Source organism: Canis lupus, chromosome 12 (genome assembly GCF_003254725.2).
Source record: "Canis lupus dingo isolate Sandy chromosome 12, ASM325472v2, whole genome shotgun sequence".
Classification (NCBI taxonomy): domain Eukaryota; kingdom Metazoa; phylum Chordata; class Mammalia; order Carnivora; family Canidae; genus Canis; species Canis lupus.
This window is the reverse complement of record NC_064254.1, coordinates 1,295,438-1,314,032: the sequence shown is the minus strand read 5'-3', so window position 1 is coordinate 1,314,032 and position 18,595 is coordinate 1,295,438. Positions and strand designations below refer to the sequence as shown.

At 52.6% G+C, this 18,595-nt stretch overlaps 3 protein-coding genes and 1 long non-coding RNA gene across 12 annotated transcripts; 2 read left to right on the top strand and 2 right to left on the bottom strand.

Moving 5' to 3' along the window:
* Positions 1–267: 267 nt before the first annotated feature.
* LOC125752187 (uncharacterized) lies at positions 268–6,908 on the bottom strand. Its single transcript, XR_007401053.1, has 2 exons — positions 6,235–6,908; positions 268–672 (listed from the first exon to the last, which is right to left on the bottom strand). It is a non-coding gene; the product is annotated as an uncharacterized LOC125752187 (long non-coding RNA).
* On the top strand, positions 4,927–10,435 carry CLIC1 (chloride intracellular channel 1). Its single transcript, XM_025418220.3, has 6 exons — positions 4,927–5,224; positions 7,261–7,370; positions 7,575–7,700; positions 7,858–7,964; positions 8,590–8,771; positions 10,039–10,435. The coding sequence occupies exons 1-6, from the start codon at positions 5,186–5,188 to the stop codon at positions 10,198–10,200; spliced, it is 726 nt and encodes a 241-aa protein (XP_025274005.1). The 5' UTR covers positions 4,927–5,185; the 3' UTR covers positions 10,201–10,435.
* Positions 10,436–10,579: 144 nt separating this feature from the next.
* Positions 10,580–14,027, top strand: DDAH2 (dimethylarginine dimethylaminohydrolase 2). Of its 6 annotated transcripts, XM_035697865.2 has the most exons (8): positions 10,580–10,973; positions 11,353–11,436; positions 11,809–12,171; positions 12,275–12,374; positions 12,499–12,572; positions 12,730–12,849; positions 13,451–13,515; positions 13,705–14,027. In XM_035697865.2, exons 3-8 carry the CDS (start codon positions 11,875–11,877, stop codon positions 14,006–14,008), a joined length of 960 nt encoding a protein of 319 aa, XP_035553758.1. In that variant the 5' UTR covers positions 10,580–10,973; positions 11,353–11,436; positions 11,809–11,874; the 3' UTR covers positions 14,009–14,027. The 6 variants fall into 6 exon arrangements, with proteins under 6 accessions (XP_035553758.1, XP_035553759.1, XP_035553756.1 ...); XM_035697866.2 differs by lacking the exon at positions 11,353–11,436 and having other exon boundaries at positions 11,813–12,171; XM_035697863.2 differs by lacking the exon at positions 11,353–11,436.
* Positions 14,028–14,348: 321 nt separating this feature from the next.
* On the bottom strand, positions 14,349–18,574 carry MPIG6B (megakaryocyte and platelet inhibitory receptor G6b). Of its 4 annotated transcripts, XM_025418221.3 has the most exons (7): positions 18,435–18,574; positions 17,404–18,063; positions 16,868–17,209; positions 16,639–16,729; positions 16,257–16,297; positions 16,048–16,127; positions 14,349–15,919 (listed from the first exon to the last, which is right to left on the bottom strand). In XM_025418221.3, exons 2-7 carry the CDS (start codon positions 17,462–17,464, stop codon positions 15,815–15,817), a joined length of 720 nt encoding a protein of 239 aa, XP_025274006.1. In that variant the 5' UTR covers positions 17,465–18,063; positions 18,435–18,574; the 3' UTR covers positions 14,349–15,814. The 4 variants fall into 4 exon arrangements, with proteins under 4 accessions (XP_025274006.1, XP_025274008.1, XP_025274007.1 ...); XM_025418223.3 differs by lacking the exon at positions 18,435–18,574 and having other exon boundaries at positions 16,048–16,146; positions 17,404–18,426; XM_025418222.3 differs by lacking the exons at positions 16,639–16,729; positions 18,435–18,574 and having other exon boundaries at positions 16,048–16,146; positions 17,404–18,424.
* Between the last annotated feature and the right edge of the window lie 21 nt (positions 18,575–18,595).

Genomic DNA, 18,595 nt, shown 5'->3' with positions numbered 1-18,595 from the left:
CTTCTCCCTTCCCTTCTATTCCCTTTCACTATTATTTATATTCCCCAAATGAATGAGAACATATGTTTCTCCTTCTCCGACTGACTTACTTCACTCAGCATCATACCCTCCAGTTCCATCCACGTCGAAGCAAATGGTGGGTATTTGTAGTTTCTAATGGTTGAGTAATATTCCATTGTATACATAAACCACATCTTCTTTATCCATTCATCTTTCTTTTTTTCAATTTTTTTTAATTTTAATTTTTATTTTATGATAGTCACAGAGAGAGAGAGAGAGAGAGAGAGGCAGAGACACAGGTAGAGGGAGAAGCAGGCTCCATGCACCGGGAGCCCGACGTGGGATTCCATCCCGGGTCTCCAGGATCGCGCCCTGGGCCAAAGGCAGGCGCCAAACCGATGCGCCACTCAGGGATCCCTCCATTCATCTTTCAATGGACACCGGGGCTCCTTCCACAGTTTGGCTATTGTGGACATTGCTGCTATAGACATCGGGGTGCAGGTGTCCTGGCGTTTCATTGCATCTGAATCTTTGGGGTTAATCCCCTCTGGCCTTTGATTGACACGACGTAGAGCCCGCTAGAAAGTCCGAAGCGGAGCTTGAGCACAGGGAACTGGTGTAGGGGTGTTGTGTGGGGCGGGCCAAAGCGGCAGAGGGGAGTTGCGTTTTTTTCTGGAGAGTGGAGATAAGTTACATCAATTAAACCTGTGCCAACAGCTCTAAATTAATATTTGCACCCACTAAGTTAATATTTGTTGAACAGCTTAGGACAGTACCTGGTAAACTGGTAAGAGCTACTACGTGTTTCAAATAAATAAGCAGAAATAAGTGAGACTCCCATCTTAGTCCTCCTTTGCCTATTTCCTTGGTGCAGAGTATTACCACCCCCGCAAGGGCACTACTGGGCCTTTTTTTTTTTTTTTTTTTTTAAGATTTTACGTATTCATTAGAGACACACAGAGAGGCAGGCTCCATGCAGGGAGCCTGATGTGGGACTCGATTCCCGGACTCCAGGATCATGCCCTGGGTTGAAGGCAGGCACTCAACTGCTGAGCCACCCAGGCATCCCAACTGGGCCTAATTTTGATTTTGGTCTCCCCAGAGGAGGTAGAAGCATTCAATGGAGAGAAGTAGACCTGATAAGAACACCTACACCCCCACTGAGACATGTCTATACCTCTTCTCCGCAGGTGCACACATACACACACACACCCCTAAAGACAGGGGTGTCATTCATTCACCCAGCAACTATTTAGTGCCTACTCTGGGCCAGGTGGCAGAATCAAAGTACTGAACATTTAATTATGGACTTCATGAAGCTAATATTCCATTGTATACATAAACCACATCTTCTTTATCCATTCATCTTTCGTTGGACACCGAGGCTCCTTCCACAGTTTGGCTATAGTGGCCATTGCTGCTAGAAACATCGGGGTGCAGGTGTCCCGGCGTTTCATTGCATTTGTATCTTTGGGGTAAATCCCCAACAGTGCAATTGCTGGGTCGTAGGGCAGGTATATTTTTAACTGTTTGAGGAACCTCCACACAGTTTTCCAGAGTGGCTGCACCAGTTCACATTCCCACCAACAGTGTAGGAGGGTTCCCTTTTCTCCGCATCCTCTCCAACATTTGTTGTTTCCTGCCTTGTTAATTTTCCCCATTCTCACTGGTGTGACGTGGTATCTCATTGTAGTTTTGATTTGTATTTCCCTGATGGCAAGTGATGCAGAGCATTTTCTCATATGCATGTTGGCCATGTCTATGTCTTCCTCTGTGAGATTTCTGTTCATGTCTTTTGCCCATTTCATGATTGGATTGTTTGTTTCTTTGGTGTTGAGTTTAATAAGTTCTTTATAGATCTTGGAAACTAGCCCTTTATCTGATATGTCATTTGCAAATATCTTCTCCCATTCTGTAGGTTGTCTTTGAGTTTTGTTGACTGTATCCTTTGCTGTGCAAAAGCTTCTTATCTTGATGAAGTCCCAATAGTTCATTTTTGCTTTTGTTTCTTTTGCCTTTGTGGATGTATCTTGCAAGAAGTTACTATGGCCGAGTTCAAAAAGGGTGTTGCCTGTGTTCTTCTCTAGGATTTTGATGGAATCTTGTCTCACATTTAGATCTTTCATCCATTTTGAGTTTATCTTTGTGTATGGTGAAAGAGAGTGGTCTAGTTTCATTCTTCTGCATGTGGATGTCCAATTTTCCCAGCACCATTTATTGAAGAGACTGTCTTTCTTCCAATGGATAGTCTTTCCTCCTTTATCGAATATTAGTTGCCCATAAAGTTCAGGGTCCAATTCTGGATTCTCTATTCTGTTCCACTGATCTATGTGTCTGTTTTTGTGCCAGTACCACACTGTCTTGATGACCACAGCTTTGTAGTACAACCTGAAATCTGGCATTGTGATGCCCCCAGATATGGTTTTCTTTTTTAAAATTCCCCTGGCTATTCGGGGTCTTTTCTGATTCCACACAAATCTTAAAATAATTTGTTCTAACTCTCTGAAGAAAGTCCATGGTATTTTGATAGGGATTGCATTAAACGTGTATATTGCCCTGGGTAACATTGACATTTTCACAATATTAATTCTGCCAATCCATGAGCATGGAATATTTTTCCATCTCTTTGTGTCTTCCTCCATTTCTTTCAGAAGTGTTCTATAGTTTTGAGGGTATAGATCCTTTACATCTTTGGTTAGGTTTATTCCTAGGTATCTTATGCTTTTGGGTGCAATTGTAAATGGGATTGACTCCTTAATTTCTCTTTCTTCAGTCTCATTGTTAGTGTATAGAAATGCCACTGACTTCTGGGCATTGATTTTTTTTAGTGTGTGTAAGGAGCGGAGAAGCAAGGAGATTGTCAGGGGGACAGAAATCAATATATACTAAAAAAAAAAAAAAAAAATCCCTTAAAATGCATCTTCCTCTCTAGCTTTGCCTTAGGTACCCTGAGATGGGTAGATCCCATCCAAGAGGTTAGAGAAGATGGTGGGGTAACCTGGCTCTTCTAAACAATGATTGGAAAATCCCCTCTAGCAAGAAAAGTAGGGGAGGGAGTTAAGGGCTAGGTTAATGGTTACCCCTGGCAAACTGTTGAGCAATGAAGCTATGGAAACCTGGAAGAGACCATCACAACTCTAAGGCGTGTCAGGGAGGGACACACCTTCCAATCTGGGGTGAAAAGAGATTAGGGACTGGTTTACCAAGACAAGGAAGGGGAGAGAGTGAAAAAAGAAGCCATCCTTCGAAGGAAAGGGTAGATACTGAGATAGGAGAAAAGCAGGGATAAGGAGATGAGACCAGAGAGAAAATTCTCTGAGGCAGGATTTGGGGGTGCAGCCCAGGAGGCACTGCTGGATAGTACCAAGAGAGGGCAGCATTATCTGTCATCTGGGAAATTAAGGCAAAATACCTTGTGGGTAGCCATGCCAGCCAGCCAAAGTCAATATTGATGATCAAGCCAGCTCTAGCCATAAAGCTGTAGGAGAGGAAAAGCGGCAGAGAAAAAGCTGCCAAAACCTGTTTGAGCTCAGGGCTGGCCCCATTTGTCTGAGGCATCTCCCAGAAGGGAGATCTATGTGGGGCAGATTCTCTGATGGACATCGATCAACTAGAGCAGAAGAGGACCCTAAGAATAGGGCTGCTTTGGCCTCCTTTCCTCAGACAAGGGGTCCTGTGTGCAGAAAATGAGGGTCACCCATGGAGGAGAACCCCCCCCCCCCATGCATACACACACTCAAGGAATCATTCTACAACCTTATAGGACTTTACTATTCAAGGGAACAAATACAATATATCTCTTCTCTGGGGAGGAGAGAGATAGGCCTTCTCCCAGGGAGAAGAAAACCCACAGAAGAGGAAGTAGGAAAGGAAACCACTAACTGCTGGCTTCCAGCAGCACGTCTCTCACTCCACCCAAGTCCTGCCCCAGGTCTCCCTTCCTTTACGTGTCAAAGCCTGTTTTGCTCCTCTCCGTCCTTGCACTCCACCATGTTTTTTCTGGAGCTGTAGATCTCTTGTTAGACAGCAGTGGTGAGGAAGGAAGAGAAGGTATGGTAGGGTAGAAGAGAGATTCAAGATATGGAGGCTGGAATATGTCCAGTTTGGAGGACATATCATTAAGCCATTTTCAGCAGATCATCAGGAGTTGCCAGAACCTCCAAAATCAAGCTACTCTTCCTCTACCTCCCTACTTCTGTGTCTGTGCCTCCGGGGACTCCACTTACATTATTCCGTTTGATCTTTGCTTTTTTTCTTTCATGAAAGGACTAGCTACCATTCCCATCCAGGATCAGTGCAGCTCCTATTCTAGGGCTACAATATCCCTGTTTCCCCCCCCCCCCCCCCATTCTATCTTCAACCTATCAGTGAGAAAAGGGCAAGGGTCACAGGAAGGGGCCTGGAATGGGGGCAAGCGTGGAAGTGTTCAAGCTAAGGAGGCCAGTGAGGAGGAGCAGACCTCCCCCAGCGATGAGGCCCTTTGGCTTGTTTCCCTAGCAGAAGGCCAGGCGGTCTCTCTTCCCATCCCCTGCCCTAACCTTTCAATACTCTCTTCTCCCAATCTCAGTCTCCACTTCCAAGTCCCTGTCCTGCTGGAGTCTGGAAGGACCATGGAAAAAGGAATAAACAATCATCTTCATATTCTAAAATTCCCTCCCTGGGCCCTCACGGGCTTGACCAAGCTGTTGGTGTGGTTTCTTGGGTGAGGGTGGAGTGGGAGTGTCTCCTGATTAACGCAGCAGGGAAACTGAGGCAGTAAAAAAAAAGTCCTGTGTTCAAGGAGACTGGTGGAGAAACACGGAGGTTCCAGGATTCCCTCTCCTTAGCACCCCCATCTCTTACTCTCTAGGAGACCCAGAGGCTCTCCCTCTCGACCCACTCCCTAGATCGTTGAGTCCCGCCCCCCTCCTGTCCCCTCCCCAGGTTCAGGGCGGAGCCGGTCGGTGAGTCAGCGGCTCCCTGATCTACCCTGGGAGGGGATAGAGCCGGAGGGGCTGGGTGTGGGGTGCGCTGGGCCGTTGGGGAGGCCGTGGGTCGTGTGAGCGGGTCTCATCGGGCTCGTGTGGCGCTGAAGGGGCTGCCCTAGGTCTGGGGGACAGACTCCCTGCTTGTGAGACCCGCCTTCCTTGGCCCGGGCCCCTCCCAGTTCCCCCAGCGCCGCCGCTTCCTGGTCCCCGTCGCAACCATGGCTGAAGAACAACCTCAGGTTGAACTGTTCGTGAAGGTAGGAACACTGTCTCCCTCCTAGGCCAGTGTCCCGATCCCTGGAAGGCACCTCTCACCTCTCCCCAGTTCCAGCTTTAACTCCCCAGTCCCTTCCCACCTAGACCCCCTTGCCCAGCCTCAGGTGCAATCTTGGGTGTGCCTGTATCGCGGGGGTGGTCGGGCCGGGAAGGCGATTGTGCCAGCGGGTGATGAGAATTCTGTGCACAACCCTGAAAAGTTTGTACGAGTGCAAGTTTCCAGCAGCCTAAAGGGCCGGAAGGTAGGGAGAAGGGAGGGTTCCCAACAGTTGAGAATATTGTGGAGGAGGTGGGTGGGAACCAGCTGATGGGAAGACGGAGAGAAGGGGGCACTGAAACCCAACAGGATTTGGGAGGGTCAGAGGGAAGGAAACATTGGGACAGGTGGTCCTGGGAGAAGACCAGATTGTGTGTCTTGGGGGAGACTTGGAGAAATGTGAGTGTGTGTGTGCACGCGCCTGTGTTTGGCAGGGCTGGTTTCAAGGAAGAGGGTGTGGTGAGAGAGGCCGAGAGGAAATCCTCGGGGGTGGACTGGTGAGGTGGAAGGAGATGGGAGAATGAGAGTGGAGTTCTAGCAGCGGGGCTGGAGAGGGGGTGGGTGGGGAAGGGTCCCCGGGACTGGGAAGCGAGAGACTGGGAGGTGGCAAGCTGGGAGTTTAGCTGGGGCTATCATGAGGGTAGGTGGGGGAGGGATCAGGAGGAGATCTGGGCTAGGTTGTTGAGGGCTTGGGGTTTTAGAAACAGGAAAAAGAGAGCCACCCCAACTCTGTCCTCTCTCTCTGGGTGTGGATGAGGAACAGTGGTCCTTTGGCCCTTGGAGATGAAAGCGCAGACAGCGGACTTCACTCTTTCTGCTCCGCTCCCCTCCCTGCTGCAGGGGCGTTCTTCCCCAAGCCTGGATCTCATCTCTGTACCTCCCTCTCTGTGTAGGCCTCCTGGTTTGCACATTCTCCCCACCCTTTACTTTCCTGCCGCCTTTCTTTCCACTTACCCCCCTTTGTTTGTCCTCCTTTGTGCGGTCCTGCCACTTTCTCCCTCCTTTCTGCTTGGGGCTTCTAGGGAAGCCTTTCCCGGGCCCAGCCTTGCCTGGCGCCTGGGTCCACCCACCCCCCCTTAGGTGTGGTCCCCACCTCACTCACACTCAGCCTCAAGGGCTGTTTTTATTCCTGGGTGGGGCTGCGCTACAGATTCTGGCCTTGGGTCCAGTGTGAGGAGAGTTATCTGGAGCTGGGGGCTGTGTGCTGGGAGACCCCACAAGTAGTGCGTGGGGAAGAGGAAGGTGGCCCTCCGTTGCCCAGGCCTCTCAGCCTCCCTGGTCCCTGCCCCCACTCCTTGCCAGGAAGGAAGCTGCTGAGGCCAGAGACTGCGAGACAGCCTGAGATGAATCACCCTCAGCCTAGGGGGAGGTCCCTTGGGGGATGAGGTCACCACCTGCCAATTAGAAGGCAGCCCCCCTCTGCAAAGCCCACTACATCTTTAGGGTGAGGCTCTGGGCCCCTTGACTCCCCACCCAGCTGCCAAAAACAGCTTGAGTGGAGGTGTAGAGAACCAGAACTCTGGCTTCCAAAGCGGTCATACCTTGCCCATTCACAGGCTCTATTCAATTCAGGAATCCAGGCCTCTCTCTAGCCTACAACCCTGGCCTCACCAAAGTCTCTCTACAGACTTTAGGATTAAATTTTTGTGGGTAAAGTGCTTAGAATAGCATGTAAAACTACATTACTATTTGTCTGCTCTCTCTAGGGTCCAGATCCTCCCAAGTTCTCCCCAACCCAGTCCCTCTGCCTACTTCCCACCTGTCCTGAACTCTCTGGGGAGCCAGAAGCTGACCTCTGCCCTAGGTTTGCTCCACCTCCAGAGTGGAGAGCCCATGTCTGGGGGGTGGGGAGCTTTTAGTAGTGAGCTGCTTGTCCTGACTAGGCAGAGAACGCTAGATCTGGGAGTAGGCGGTGTAGAGAATGGCCTGGGGTAGGTTGGGTGTACCAGGCCTAACCTTGGGATGGGGGTTGCTTTTCAGGCCGGCAGTGATGGGGCCAAGATTGGGAACTGCCCCTTCTCCCAGAGACTGTTCATGGTACTCTGGCTCAAAGGAGTAACCTTCAACGTAACCACTGTTGACACCAAGAGGTGGGCCAATTTCTGTTCCTCTGAACACCCCTCATGTACACACATATGCACACACACGCTCACCCATCCTCCTCGTCCTTTCATCCTGCACTGTTTTGCCCTCCCTCCATCCAGAGCTCCTTTTTCTTTCCACATCCCTCCATTTCCCCTCTCTGCTTCTCCCTGACCCCCTTTTCCTGTCCTGATGCCTGACCTCTTCTCCAGGCGGACCGAGACAGTACAGAAGCTGTGCCCAGGAGGGCAGCTCCCATTCCTTCTGTATGGCACTGAAGTACACACAGACACCAACAAGATTGAGGAGTTTCTGGAGGCAGTGCTGTGCCCTCCCAGGTACAAGGGCACTTGAAAGGAAGTGGTGGGTAGCTGGGAGACTGTAGGAAAGAGAGAGGTTGTAGAACTGGAAAACAGAAATGGTGGTGGGGTGGAGCAGGGGAGCTGAGGTTCTCAGCAAAAGATATCTTATCCTGTTTCTCCCACTGGCTTTCAGGTACCCCAAGCTGGCAGCTCTGAACCCTGAATCCAACACGGCTGGGCTGGACATATTTGCCAAATTTTCTGCTTACATCAAGAATTCAAACCCGGCACTCAATGATAGTGAGTCTTAAGGGTTGGAGGCCAGGGTCCTAGGAGGAATGGAGAAGATCCAAGGATTGGATCTGGAAATCCCAATATCAGGGAGATGGAGCAGCTATTGGCACACTCTCCCTGCCTCCCACCCCAGCCCCCTTATTTTTGCTTTAACCCCATATTTCCTTGCATTTTCATTGGCTGTGACGTAAGCTTCTCTCGTTTGTCACCTAGCCTCTCCTCCCCCACTAGGACATTAGTTAGGTTGGTTGATGGCCTGTTTTCATGCTTAAGAATAGTAACTCTTGATCCAGACGACCTGAGTACAAACACTACAAGCTATGTAACTTTGGGCAGTTCATTTAATCTCTCTATAAATCCATTTCTAGATCTATAAAATGAGGATAACAATGCCTGTTTATTTCATGGGTTGATTCAGTGAGTTTCTGTATGGGAAGTGCTTAGAATAACTCATGGAAAACTAACTGTGTTTTTGTCAGATGTTATTAGTTTGGTATTAGTATTCATTAGTATTCATTTGGCTCACCATTGGTATTCATTCACCGCCACCCCCCCCACACACACACTCCCCAGGCCCTCCTGGACTATGTCACTCCCCTAATGTTCTTACCAATTCCCCTTTCTTGCACAGATCTGGAGAAGGGGCTCCTGAAAGCCCTGAAAGTTTTAGACAATTACTTGACATCCCCCCTCCCAGAAGAAGTGGATGAGACCAGTGCTGAGGATGAGGGCATCTCACAGAGGAAGTTTCTGGATGGCAATGAGCTCACTCTGGCTGACTGCAACCTCTTGCCAAAACTCCACATAGTACAGGTGGGTGGTCATTGTAGGAGCAGAGAGTGGCCACTGGAATGGCTCCTTCAGAAGCTCCCACACTGGTTTCCCATGACAACCACTCCAAAGGTGGTTTCTTTCTTAGGATGGTTTCTAGGGATTGCTACCAATAGCAGACATCCCATTCCTTCTCACCAGTCATTGCTTGAGAGAATTGAACCAGACCAGTGTTTGAGAGAATTACATTCTGTGATATATAGGCTGTGGGTGCAAACAGACTGGCCAGGAGTAACATACCCCTGCATTGCTGTCAAGAGTGTGCTTCCTGTCTCTATCACTGCCAAATCCCCAGATCAGACAAAGCAGCCTTTTCCTAAAATCAGAGCCTTAACTCTTTTTCGAGCATCCATCTTTACTTTGTCTCGTGATGAAAAATGAAAACTACTGGTTCCCATGTTTTTGTCTTAGCCTCAAAACTATGGTTTACTTTATAAAACCTTGGCCTAATGTCAGTTGGCCACAGACCTCTGTACTGAACATCTGTGTACTAGGCACTGAAAGATACAGAGATGTATCACGATTGGCCCTTGTCCTCAAAGGATTTGAAATCTAGCTGGGAAGATAAAACAGTCACACAAAAGTTAAGTAATAATGCATGACTAAAAGCCAAATGAAAAATAGGGACAAAAGTCACTGGAAATTCAAGTGGAGAATTTTATGATTTATGAATTATATTTCAATAAAATCAAGAAGAGAGAAATGGCACCATGGAACAGGTGGTCTGAAAAGGAGCTGGTTATAAATGGCCAGGATTTAAGTAAGTGGAAAGGAAGGGCAAACACCGGAGAAGATAGTGAGGAGTTAAGAAAGCCCTTTGGAGGGGATCCTTGGGTGGCTTAGCGGTTTGGCACCTGCCTTTGGCCCAGGGTGCAATCCTGGAGTCCCGGGATCGAGTCCCACGTCGGGCTCCCGGCATGGAGCCTGCTTCTCCCTCCTCCTGTGTCTCTGCCTCTCTCTCTCCCTCTCCATGTCTATCATAAATAAATAAATAAATAAATAAATAAATAAATAAATAAATAAATAAATCTTTAAAAAAAAGAAATCCCTTTGGAGAAGATGATTCATATGGGAGATAAGAATCACAGGAAAAGAAGTTAGATAGTGGAGGTTCTTGAATGCCTGGACAGGAAGGCTAGATTTTATCCCATAAGTCTTGGGAGAAGGGAAAGACCAAGAGCCTAGCAGCTAGTGTGGCTTCCTCGAGGCTAACATAACATGTTGGTCCTTCTTCTCTCCCCACACCCAGGTGGTGTGTAAGAAATACAGGGGATTCTCCATCCCAGAGGTGTTCCGCGGAGTGCATCGGTACTTGCGTAATGCCTATGCTCGGGAAGAGTTTGCCTCCACCTGTCCAGATGATGAGGAGATCGAGCTGGCTTATGAGCAAGTGGCCAAGGCCCTCAAATAAGTCCCTCCTGAGGCTCCGTCTCTCCTCTCCATTTTCTCCACAAAGACACCAGCTGGTTTTCACGTGGCTACCCAAAGGACACACTTCAAAATGGCCAGTGGGCAGAGAATCCTGAAGCGCTTCTACAGGGCTGGCTGGGGGTCTGGAGGGGATGATGGGGAATCTAGGTAAGATTTTTATTGTGGGGTGGTGCGGGTAGGGCAGTGTATTTCAGTAATAAAATACAGATTGGAAATACAGTGTCGTTTTAGACAAAGGGGGCTTGAGTAGTGGGTAACACGGAATGAGAAGTGGGTCGGTGACCTTGAGCTCAGGGCAGAAGCCAGGAATTTCGAAGCGGAGTATTGGTGGTCCGACTTCCATTTTTCGCGCCGGTCCACCGTAAGGCCGTCTTGTGGTCCGTGTCGCATTTGCAGCTCAGCCCTCAGAGCCAGCCAGATCTGGATGGGCCTGGACAGCACTGGGGGCGGGGCCGAGTTCGGAGGCGGGGAGCGCAGTCCGGGCGGAGCCGGCGAGGCCTAGCGGGGCGGAGTGGGCGTGGTCTCGGGGGGCCCCGCCCCGTCCCGCTTAGACAATGCCCGGGAGCCGCCAGACCGTCGCGCCCCCGCCCCACCGCAGCTCTTGAGCTCGCCTAGCCGGAGACCCCTCAAAAGCCGAGAGGTCCAGTCCCCGAGGCTTGAAGACTAGGACTCCCTTCTCCAACCAACTCTGTCCTCAGGGGGGTGGGGCCCAGCCAAGATCACAGAGCGCAGGAGTCCCGGTAGCCGCGGGAGGTAAGTCTAGGGATTGGAGATGTCCCCTGGACCGTGTGGAGGGCTGGAGTTTGAGGGTGCCGAGCCCGTGCCCGCAGTGGACAAGAGTGCAGGAGGCCAAAATTTGGATGCGGAGCTGAGCGGGGTAGACTTTGGGGAAGATGAACCAGGAGACCGGGTCCCGGAGCCGGGAGTGGCGCCCGCTCCCTGGGACCACGCCCCCGGTTTCCCCGCCCCTTGGATTTCGTTTTAGACCTCTCCCGGTCCTCCGGGACTCGGTCTGGTTTATACTGGGTCGCGCTAGAGGCAGCACGGCCGGCCGGGGTGGAGAGAGGATATTTAACTCCTTAGATTCTAATTCCTCGTTGCCCCTCTCTGCCTCTCCGGTTCGGGCGTTCAGGACTTCCATCTTCCAGACCCCGACCCTCTCCGCAGCTGTCTCCTCCTGGCCCATAACCCCTTCGGGTCCCTCGCCACACTTCAGGTCCCTACAGCAGCGAGCAGCTAAGGGTTAAGGGGGCGGGGCCGTTGCATTTTTGGGGAGTGAGCGCATCCTAGCGGCTGCCAAGAGGGGCGCCTAGCAGGGACCTCGCGAAGCCCCCGAACAGGGGGCAACAGGTGTTTTGAAGATTAGGGGTCCCGATCTTGTTCCTCAGACTACATCCAAAGAAGCCGACCCAGAAGGGTGCGGGGTGGAATGGGGTCGGCAGGAAAGGAAGGTCTGGAGGGGGTGGGGTAAAGTGGGAGGGGCGCCCGGAGGTGGCAGAAGAAGACCCAGGCGCTCTTAACCATCCCCCGATGCCCTTCTGTGCATGTCTCTTTCTCTGCCTCCTCCCCTTTCTGTCTTTTCTCCCAGACAGGTGAAGTAAAAGAGAAAACTAAAGAAATCAGCGTGGCCGGAGGGGGAGACGGTGTGGATGGGATGGGGACGCCAGGGGAGGGGCTGGGCCGCTGCTCCCATGCCCTGATCCGGGGGGTCCCGGAGAGCCTGGCTTCGGGGGAAGGTGCGGGGGCTGGCCTCCCGGCTCTGGACCTGGCTAAAGCTCAGAGGGAGCACGGGGTGCTGGGGGGTAAACTGAGGCAGCGATTGGGGCTGCAGCTGCTAGAACTGCCTCCTGAAGAGTCGCTGCCGCTGGGACCGCTGCTTGGTGACACCGCCGTGATCCAAGGGGACACGGCCCTAATCACGCGGCCCTGGAGCCCCGCCCGCAGGCCGGAGGTGAGGGGGGTCGGGATAAAGGGAAAGGAGGAGCTGGACTTGCGGGGCTTTACGAATTGTGGGTGGGAATGTCTGTGCCCCGCGCCCTCTTTCCTGCCCTAAGGTCGATGGAGTCCGCAAAGCCCTTCAGGACCTTGGGCTCCGGATTGTGGAGATGGGGGATGAGAACGCGACTCTGGATGGCACTGATGTTCTCTTTACCGGTGAGGCTTAGGTGCCTGCATCCCTGGGCTTGGCGCTGGGAAGCAGAGTTGGGGAGTCTGAGCCAGGTGGGGCCTTGTTCAACTCACTGTGGTTCTCAAACCTCCACGGCCTCCCTGGGCTCAGGCCGGGAGTTCTTCGTAGGCCTCTCCAAGTGGACCAACCACCGAGGAGCTGAGATCGTGGCAGACACGTTCCGGGTGAGGAGCGGGACAGGCTTCGCGCTGGGGAAGCGGGGGTGGGGGGGCTGGAGGGGTGGGGAGGGGGGGCAGCGCCGAAGAGGGAGAAGCCCCGAGCAAACGCGGGAATCCCCTCACCTCTCCCGCGTCCCCGAATACTTTCTTTTGTTGCCCCTAGGACTTCGCTGTCTCCACTGTGCCGGTCTCGAGCCCCTGCCACCTCCGCAGCCTCTGCGGCATGGGGGGGCCCCGCACTGTGGTGGCCGGTAGCAGCGACGCAGCCCAAAAGGCTGTCAGGGTGAGGAGGGGCGGGGCTGGGTGCGCGCGGCCAACAAGTAGGCTTGGCTTCTGGGGGTTGGGGGATGCGGAGAGCTGGGAGGTTTGGGGAATTAACTTCAACCCTTGCCCTCACGGAGCCGTCCATCTAGTGTGAAAACGCATCAGAAAGCAAGACGCTACTAAGGACAGAGACAGGGAGTACAGTCGATTACCATCATCTTCCCAAGTTTCAAGAAACTTCCCAAAGGGGGCGTCTAAGCTATGACAAAGGATAGATGAGATTGACCCATGTGGGCTGGAGAAGGGGACAAGAGGGTAGAAAGAACTGCATGTGAGTCCAGGTCGGAACTTAACAAAGGTTACTAAGACCTTTGTCACTAAGAGCAGTGCCTGACACAAACTGAGGGCAAGTGCTTGAGCTCATTATTATACAACAAATGTAAATGTGTCCCCAGCCCTTAATGGTGGTAGGGCCACCAGACTTGGTTGTGGAAAGGCTGTTAGACTTGACTGCTTCCTCCTTCCTCTCCCTCAGGCGATGGCAGTGTTGACAGACCACCCCTATGCGTCCCTGACCCTCCCAGATGACGCGGCTGCTGACTGTCTCTTTCTACGTCCAGGACTGCCCGGTGTGCCCCCTTTCCTGCTGCACCGTGGAGGTGGGGACCTGCCCAATAGCCAAGAGGTGAGGGAAGGCAGGAGCTCCACCAACAACAACAATCAGAGAAAGAAGTCTTAGGCCTTCCTAGTGGGAGGAAGAAGGGGTACCTTCTCTAGAAGCTTGGGTGGTGCCACTCCCAGCTGGCTAGAAAAAGGGCCTGGCTGTGGCCTCAGGTCCTTACTCCCCTCTTCTCACTTCGTGTCCTCCCTGCAGGCACTGCAGAAGCTCTCTGACGTCACCCTGGTACCTGTGTCCTGCTCAGAACTGGAGAAGGCAGGCGCCGGTCTTAGCTCCCTTTGCCTGGTGCTCAGCACACGCCCCCACAGCTGAGGGCCTGGCCTCAGGGTCCTGGCTGGCCATGGGTAGGGCAGCAGAGGGAGTAGAAGGGGAAGGAAGCTTAGATAGAGGACAGGGACTAGGTAGTAGTGGGGAGAGGGCCCCAGGATTGGGGGAGGGAGGGCTTAGTGTGGGAAAAAGGAATAGAGTCCACTGGGTGAGTCCTCTTCCTCAGAACTAATAAAACAACTGACCTTTTAGACTGGGATGTGGCTGGTGTCTTATTGGAGCAGAGGGATAGGGGCAAGGCTGAAATCGGAGGTTGAGGTTAGTGTTTGGGAAAGAGGTCTCTTTCATTCATCAAACCCTTATTAAGTACTTCCTGACTCATTGGCCAGCCCTATCAGGTGTTTGGGCACAAGATGGGCAGGATAGAATTTCTATTGTGGGGAGCATATACAAGGTAAAGAGATTATGGGCAGATCACTCAATTTATCTAAATGTCAGATGTTTCAGAGGCTGCGAGATTACCGACCCACCCCTAGTGGATACAGAGGAAGAAGTGTTGCTTCCAGGGCTCGTGAATTTTCATTCACTCGTTTACTGAGGCTTAGCAGTAATATAAAAAAAGAGTCAGTCTCTTGATATCAGGGAACTCAACAGTACATTGAAATTGAAATACAGGTTGTGATAGAACAATTCACAGGGTGTTGCTATGAGATGAATAAGGAGACTTCCTACAGCATCAAAATATATGCAGGGGTAGGCAAAGAGGATCAGGAATGCCTTCCCAGAAACGGCTATATTTCAACTGAGTCCTGGGGATAAAGAATTGGCCAGGACGGTAGTGGGGAGGAGGAAAAAGGGTGATCCAGGAAGAAGGACTTGCACTGTGTCAAAGGCATATTTGGAGGCTGGGGAGAATCACTCCAAGGTTGGCATGTTGTGTGAATGTGGAGTGACAAAGCAAGCCTGGAGAGTAGGGAGAGTGCTGCCAGCACCTTGTACCCAAAGCCAAGGCCCATGGGTCCCGAACTGAAGAAATACCACAGCTCTGGAATACAGGCTGTGAGAAGGTTAACATTTGGGGAGGATCTCTCTGGCTTCAGGGAGGAGGGCACGGACAAGAAGATGAGGTGAGGCAATGAGTAACCCAGGGAAGAAATGAGGAGAGTATATTCAAGTGGCAGCCAGCTGAATTGGTGTGAAGAAGGGTATGGATTTCAGGACTTGGTTCATTGTGTGGGAGTGAGCAGAAGGAGGTCTACATGACTCCCAGCTTCTGGCTTAGGCAACTGGTTGATTAAGGGAGAATGCAGAGGAGGATTAAGTGAGTGACAATGCTGTGTGCAAAATGCCTACTGCTGACTAGGCAGGGATGTCCCAGGGATAGATAGGAAATCCCATTACTCGAGATCTGAGCTGGAGAGAATTCAGAGGGTTGTTTGCAGAGGTAAGGGCTGAGGACTGGCTGTGGATGACAGGTTTCCAGGAGAGAGGAAGTCAGATAAAGGAAAGGACAATCCTAGAATGGTGGAGAATAGCAAGGCAGTAGGGAGCGAGGAAGAAGAGTTTTTCCAAAAGGAAGACACCAGCCTTAAAGAAAAACAGCTTAAAGAAGAAAATAATCGAAGACCAAGCCCATAAATCTACTGGGTGTGACCATTAGGACCTGACTGGCAACCTCAGGGGGAGTGGAGTGACGGGGAAGAAAAGGTGTAGGCTCCTGGCTCAAAGAGCTGGACTGGAGGGAAGGGAAGAAACAGGACATCTAGAACTTGTTGATTGATATCTTATGGGGAGACAGGGTTTGATCAGGTTTAGAGAGGGCACTGGTGGTGAAGGGGACGTGAAGGTTATAGGAGAGATGAGGTAACTGAAGGAGCAAGATCAGTGGCAGAGAGATAGCCTGGAACTCAGGGTTCCTGACTCAAGCTAGTGCTCAGTTCTATCTCGCGGTGCATTCCTTTTCCAGGTGAGGGACCAGGAAGGGGCCGGGAGTTGTGGAGAACCTCCAGCTTGTGAGGTTTACAATAAGGGCTTCCCTTCAAACTACAACTGCATAGATGGTGGAGGCATCAGCAGGAACCACTGGCGACAACCGTAGTGGCCTTCTGAGGGCCGAATGGTCCAGGTCTGCGTAGAGCAGGCTCTGAAAGGTGGAGAGGGAGGCAGGGGGTCTCAGAAGTCCGACTTGCTGGGAGATACAGGACTCTGTCCTTCTTGGTCCACTGCTCTTGGGGATTCTGGCCGGCCCCCTTCCAATCCCCAGGCCCTTACCGGCTCCTGGTCCAGGTCCCCTGCCATCTTAGGCTCCTCCTCCTTTACTGGCCTCTGGGAGTCGACTTTCACTAGTGGCTCTATATGGGGGAGACAGAGCTGAAGAATTGAGAGAAAGTGACCAACACTGCTCCCAGCAAGGGCTCAGACTCCATGAATTGGGAGGTGGGAGGTGTGGAAGAAGGAAAATGGGGTGGAGTTAGTCTCACCAAATCTGGGGAGTGGTCGAGGCGGATGCGGAGGTGATCGTCTGTAACGGATGTACAAGTCTCTGAGGGCCACCAGTTTTGTCTCGTCCTCCAGCAGCAACCCAGCAACTCCAAGGCTCCGATCCGCACAGTTTAGGCTCCACCCCCACAGACAGTTCCGCCCACGCTCTGACCCGGCTCGGGCTCCGGCTCCGGCTCCAGCTGCGCCTCCCTAGCCGCGGCTCCACCTACCCGCCCCCGGCCTCCGCCCAAGCGCGGACCTCGCCCATTCCCCTCTAGGCCGCACGGCAGGGCTCTCGGTCCAGCTGCGGCCCACGGAGGCCCTGGTCCTGCCCCTCCCGCGGACCCGGCCCGGGTAACCAGGCCCGCCCGTGGTGCTCACCTGCGCCACCACCAGACCACGCCCAGCGCCCCGAGTCCCAGCACCAGCCCAGCGCCCAGCAGGGGGATCAGGAGTTGGGGATACACGGACCCTGGGGGAACGGAGGAAGGGGTGGTGGTGGATGCCGAGGTCGGGGGTGCGAGGACAGACAACTAGCTGTCCAGCCAAGGCCTCTGCCCACGAGGGTGTGTGTCCGAGTTAAGTCCGGAGCGCGGAGCCCTGGACCTACCGTGGTCTGGAGCCTTGCAATCTGCCCGGTCCCCTAGCACGTGAAGCACCGTGCGGCTCTCTTCCTCGTGGCGGCCCCTGCAGAAAAAGGTGCCTGAGTCCCCCGCGCTCAGGAGCAGCTCTAGCCACCGGATACCAGGGTCCAGGGCACGTAGGCGACCAGCAAATGGCTGGACGGGAGACACAGTGGGGATCCCGCTCGATGAGGCCCACAGGATTGGGCGGCGTCCCTTGGACAGGCCCTTGCAGGCAGGGAAGCTGGGCGCCCAGACCCAGCGGATGGGATGCGAGACGCCTACGCAGGAGAAATTCACTCGGTCTCCAGGGCGGCCGTCCAGTGAGGCTGGAGTTGGAGGGGGCAGGAGTTAGGGCGAGTCTGCAGGGCGGACAAAGCCCACTCCCACGTCCTCTCTCTCTCTCTCATCTCCTCTCTGCACTTCCACTTCTGCCAGCCGGGATCTAACCACACTCATCACCGCCCCCCCCCCCAGTCTTCCCTCGAGCCCATCCCAACTTTCCTGGGGCAGGATGGCTTACCCCCGGGGTCCCCCTGGACCCTCAACAGGAGCAACAGCAGCAGCTGCAGAACCAAGGCCATGGCCTGGGTGTGGTGGTGAGAGAAGGTGAGTGGATCAGTGGAGGAGGAGACCGGAGGGAAACTAGGGGGAGTTGTGGGGAGGCCTGCGGGTCTGGGGGCTCTGATAACAACAGGGCGGGGCTCCCAGCTGCCAGGATCCTTCTGGGAGTCCTTGCAGGATCGCTCACAGCCCTCAAACCATACTCAGTTGAAAGTGGTGCTCAGACTGGTTACAGAAGCACTTTCGAATACTTTACACCCCCACTCCTGCCCCCCTCCCCCCGCAGGCAGAGTAGCAGTGGCCTAGAACATCCTGGAGGTCTGAGTTCAAAACCTGTCTTCAGGGGATCCCTTGGTGACTCAGCGGTTTACTGCCTGCCTTTGGCCGAGGGTGTGATCCTGGGGTCCCGGGATGGAATCCCATGTTGAGCTCCCTCCGTGGAGCCTGCTTCTCCCTCTGCCTGTGTCTCTGCCTCTCTCTCTCTCTCTCTCTCTCTCTCTCTCTCGTGATTAAATAGATAATATCTTAAAAAAAAAAAAAAAAAAAAAGACCTGCCTTCACCATCTACTAGCCAGTGATGTTGACAAGTTGCTTAACTTCTCTGGGCCTGTTGGTTCATCTATAAAACAGGGATAAAAGCACCTATGTCACAGAGTATTGAGAAATTTTTTTAAAAAAGGAATACACCTAAAATGCCTAGAACAATGGCTGACACACAGGAGCACTCACTCAGTGCTCATCACTATTATGATCATTACAATTTCTATTCTTATTTTAGCTTCTACTTCATCTCTCTATGCCCATCCTGTCCCTCCTGGCCAATGGTGTCCCCACCCAGACTGGCAGGGTTTGATTTGGGAAGCGCCCTGGAGCAGGTGCATATGCCCCACCCTGGACTTCATTGGCCCTCACTGAACTAAAGCAGGCCAGGCCAGGCCTTAGTTTAGCCAGGACAAGTTCTAAGAACCTTCTAAGGGCCTGAGACAGCACCTCAGTGGGCAGCTCCAGCCTATGCCTCTGCTGTTGTGATATCACAGGAGCCCTTGGTGATATCACAAACCCTTCGTCCTTCATCCTGTGGCTGAGCAGTAGTTGGGAAGACCATGTCAGGGCTGAATACAGATTAAGTTGGCCTCTTCTATCCTAAGTTT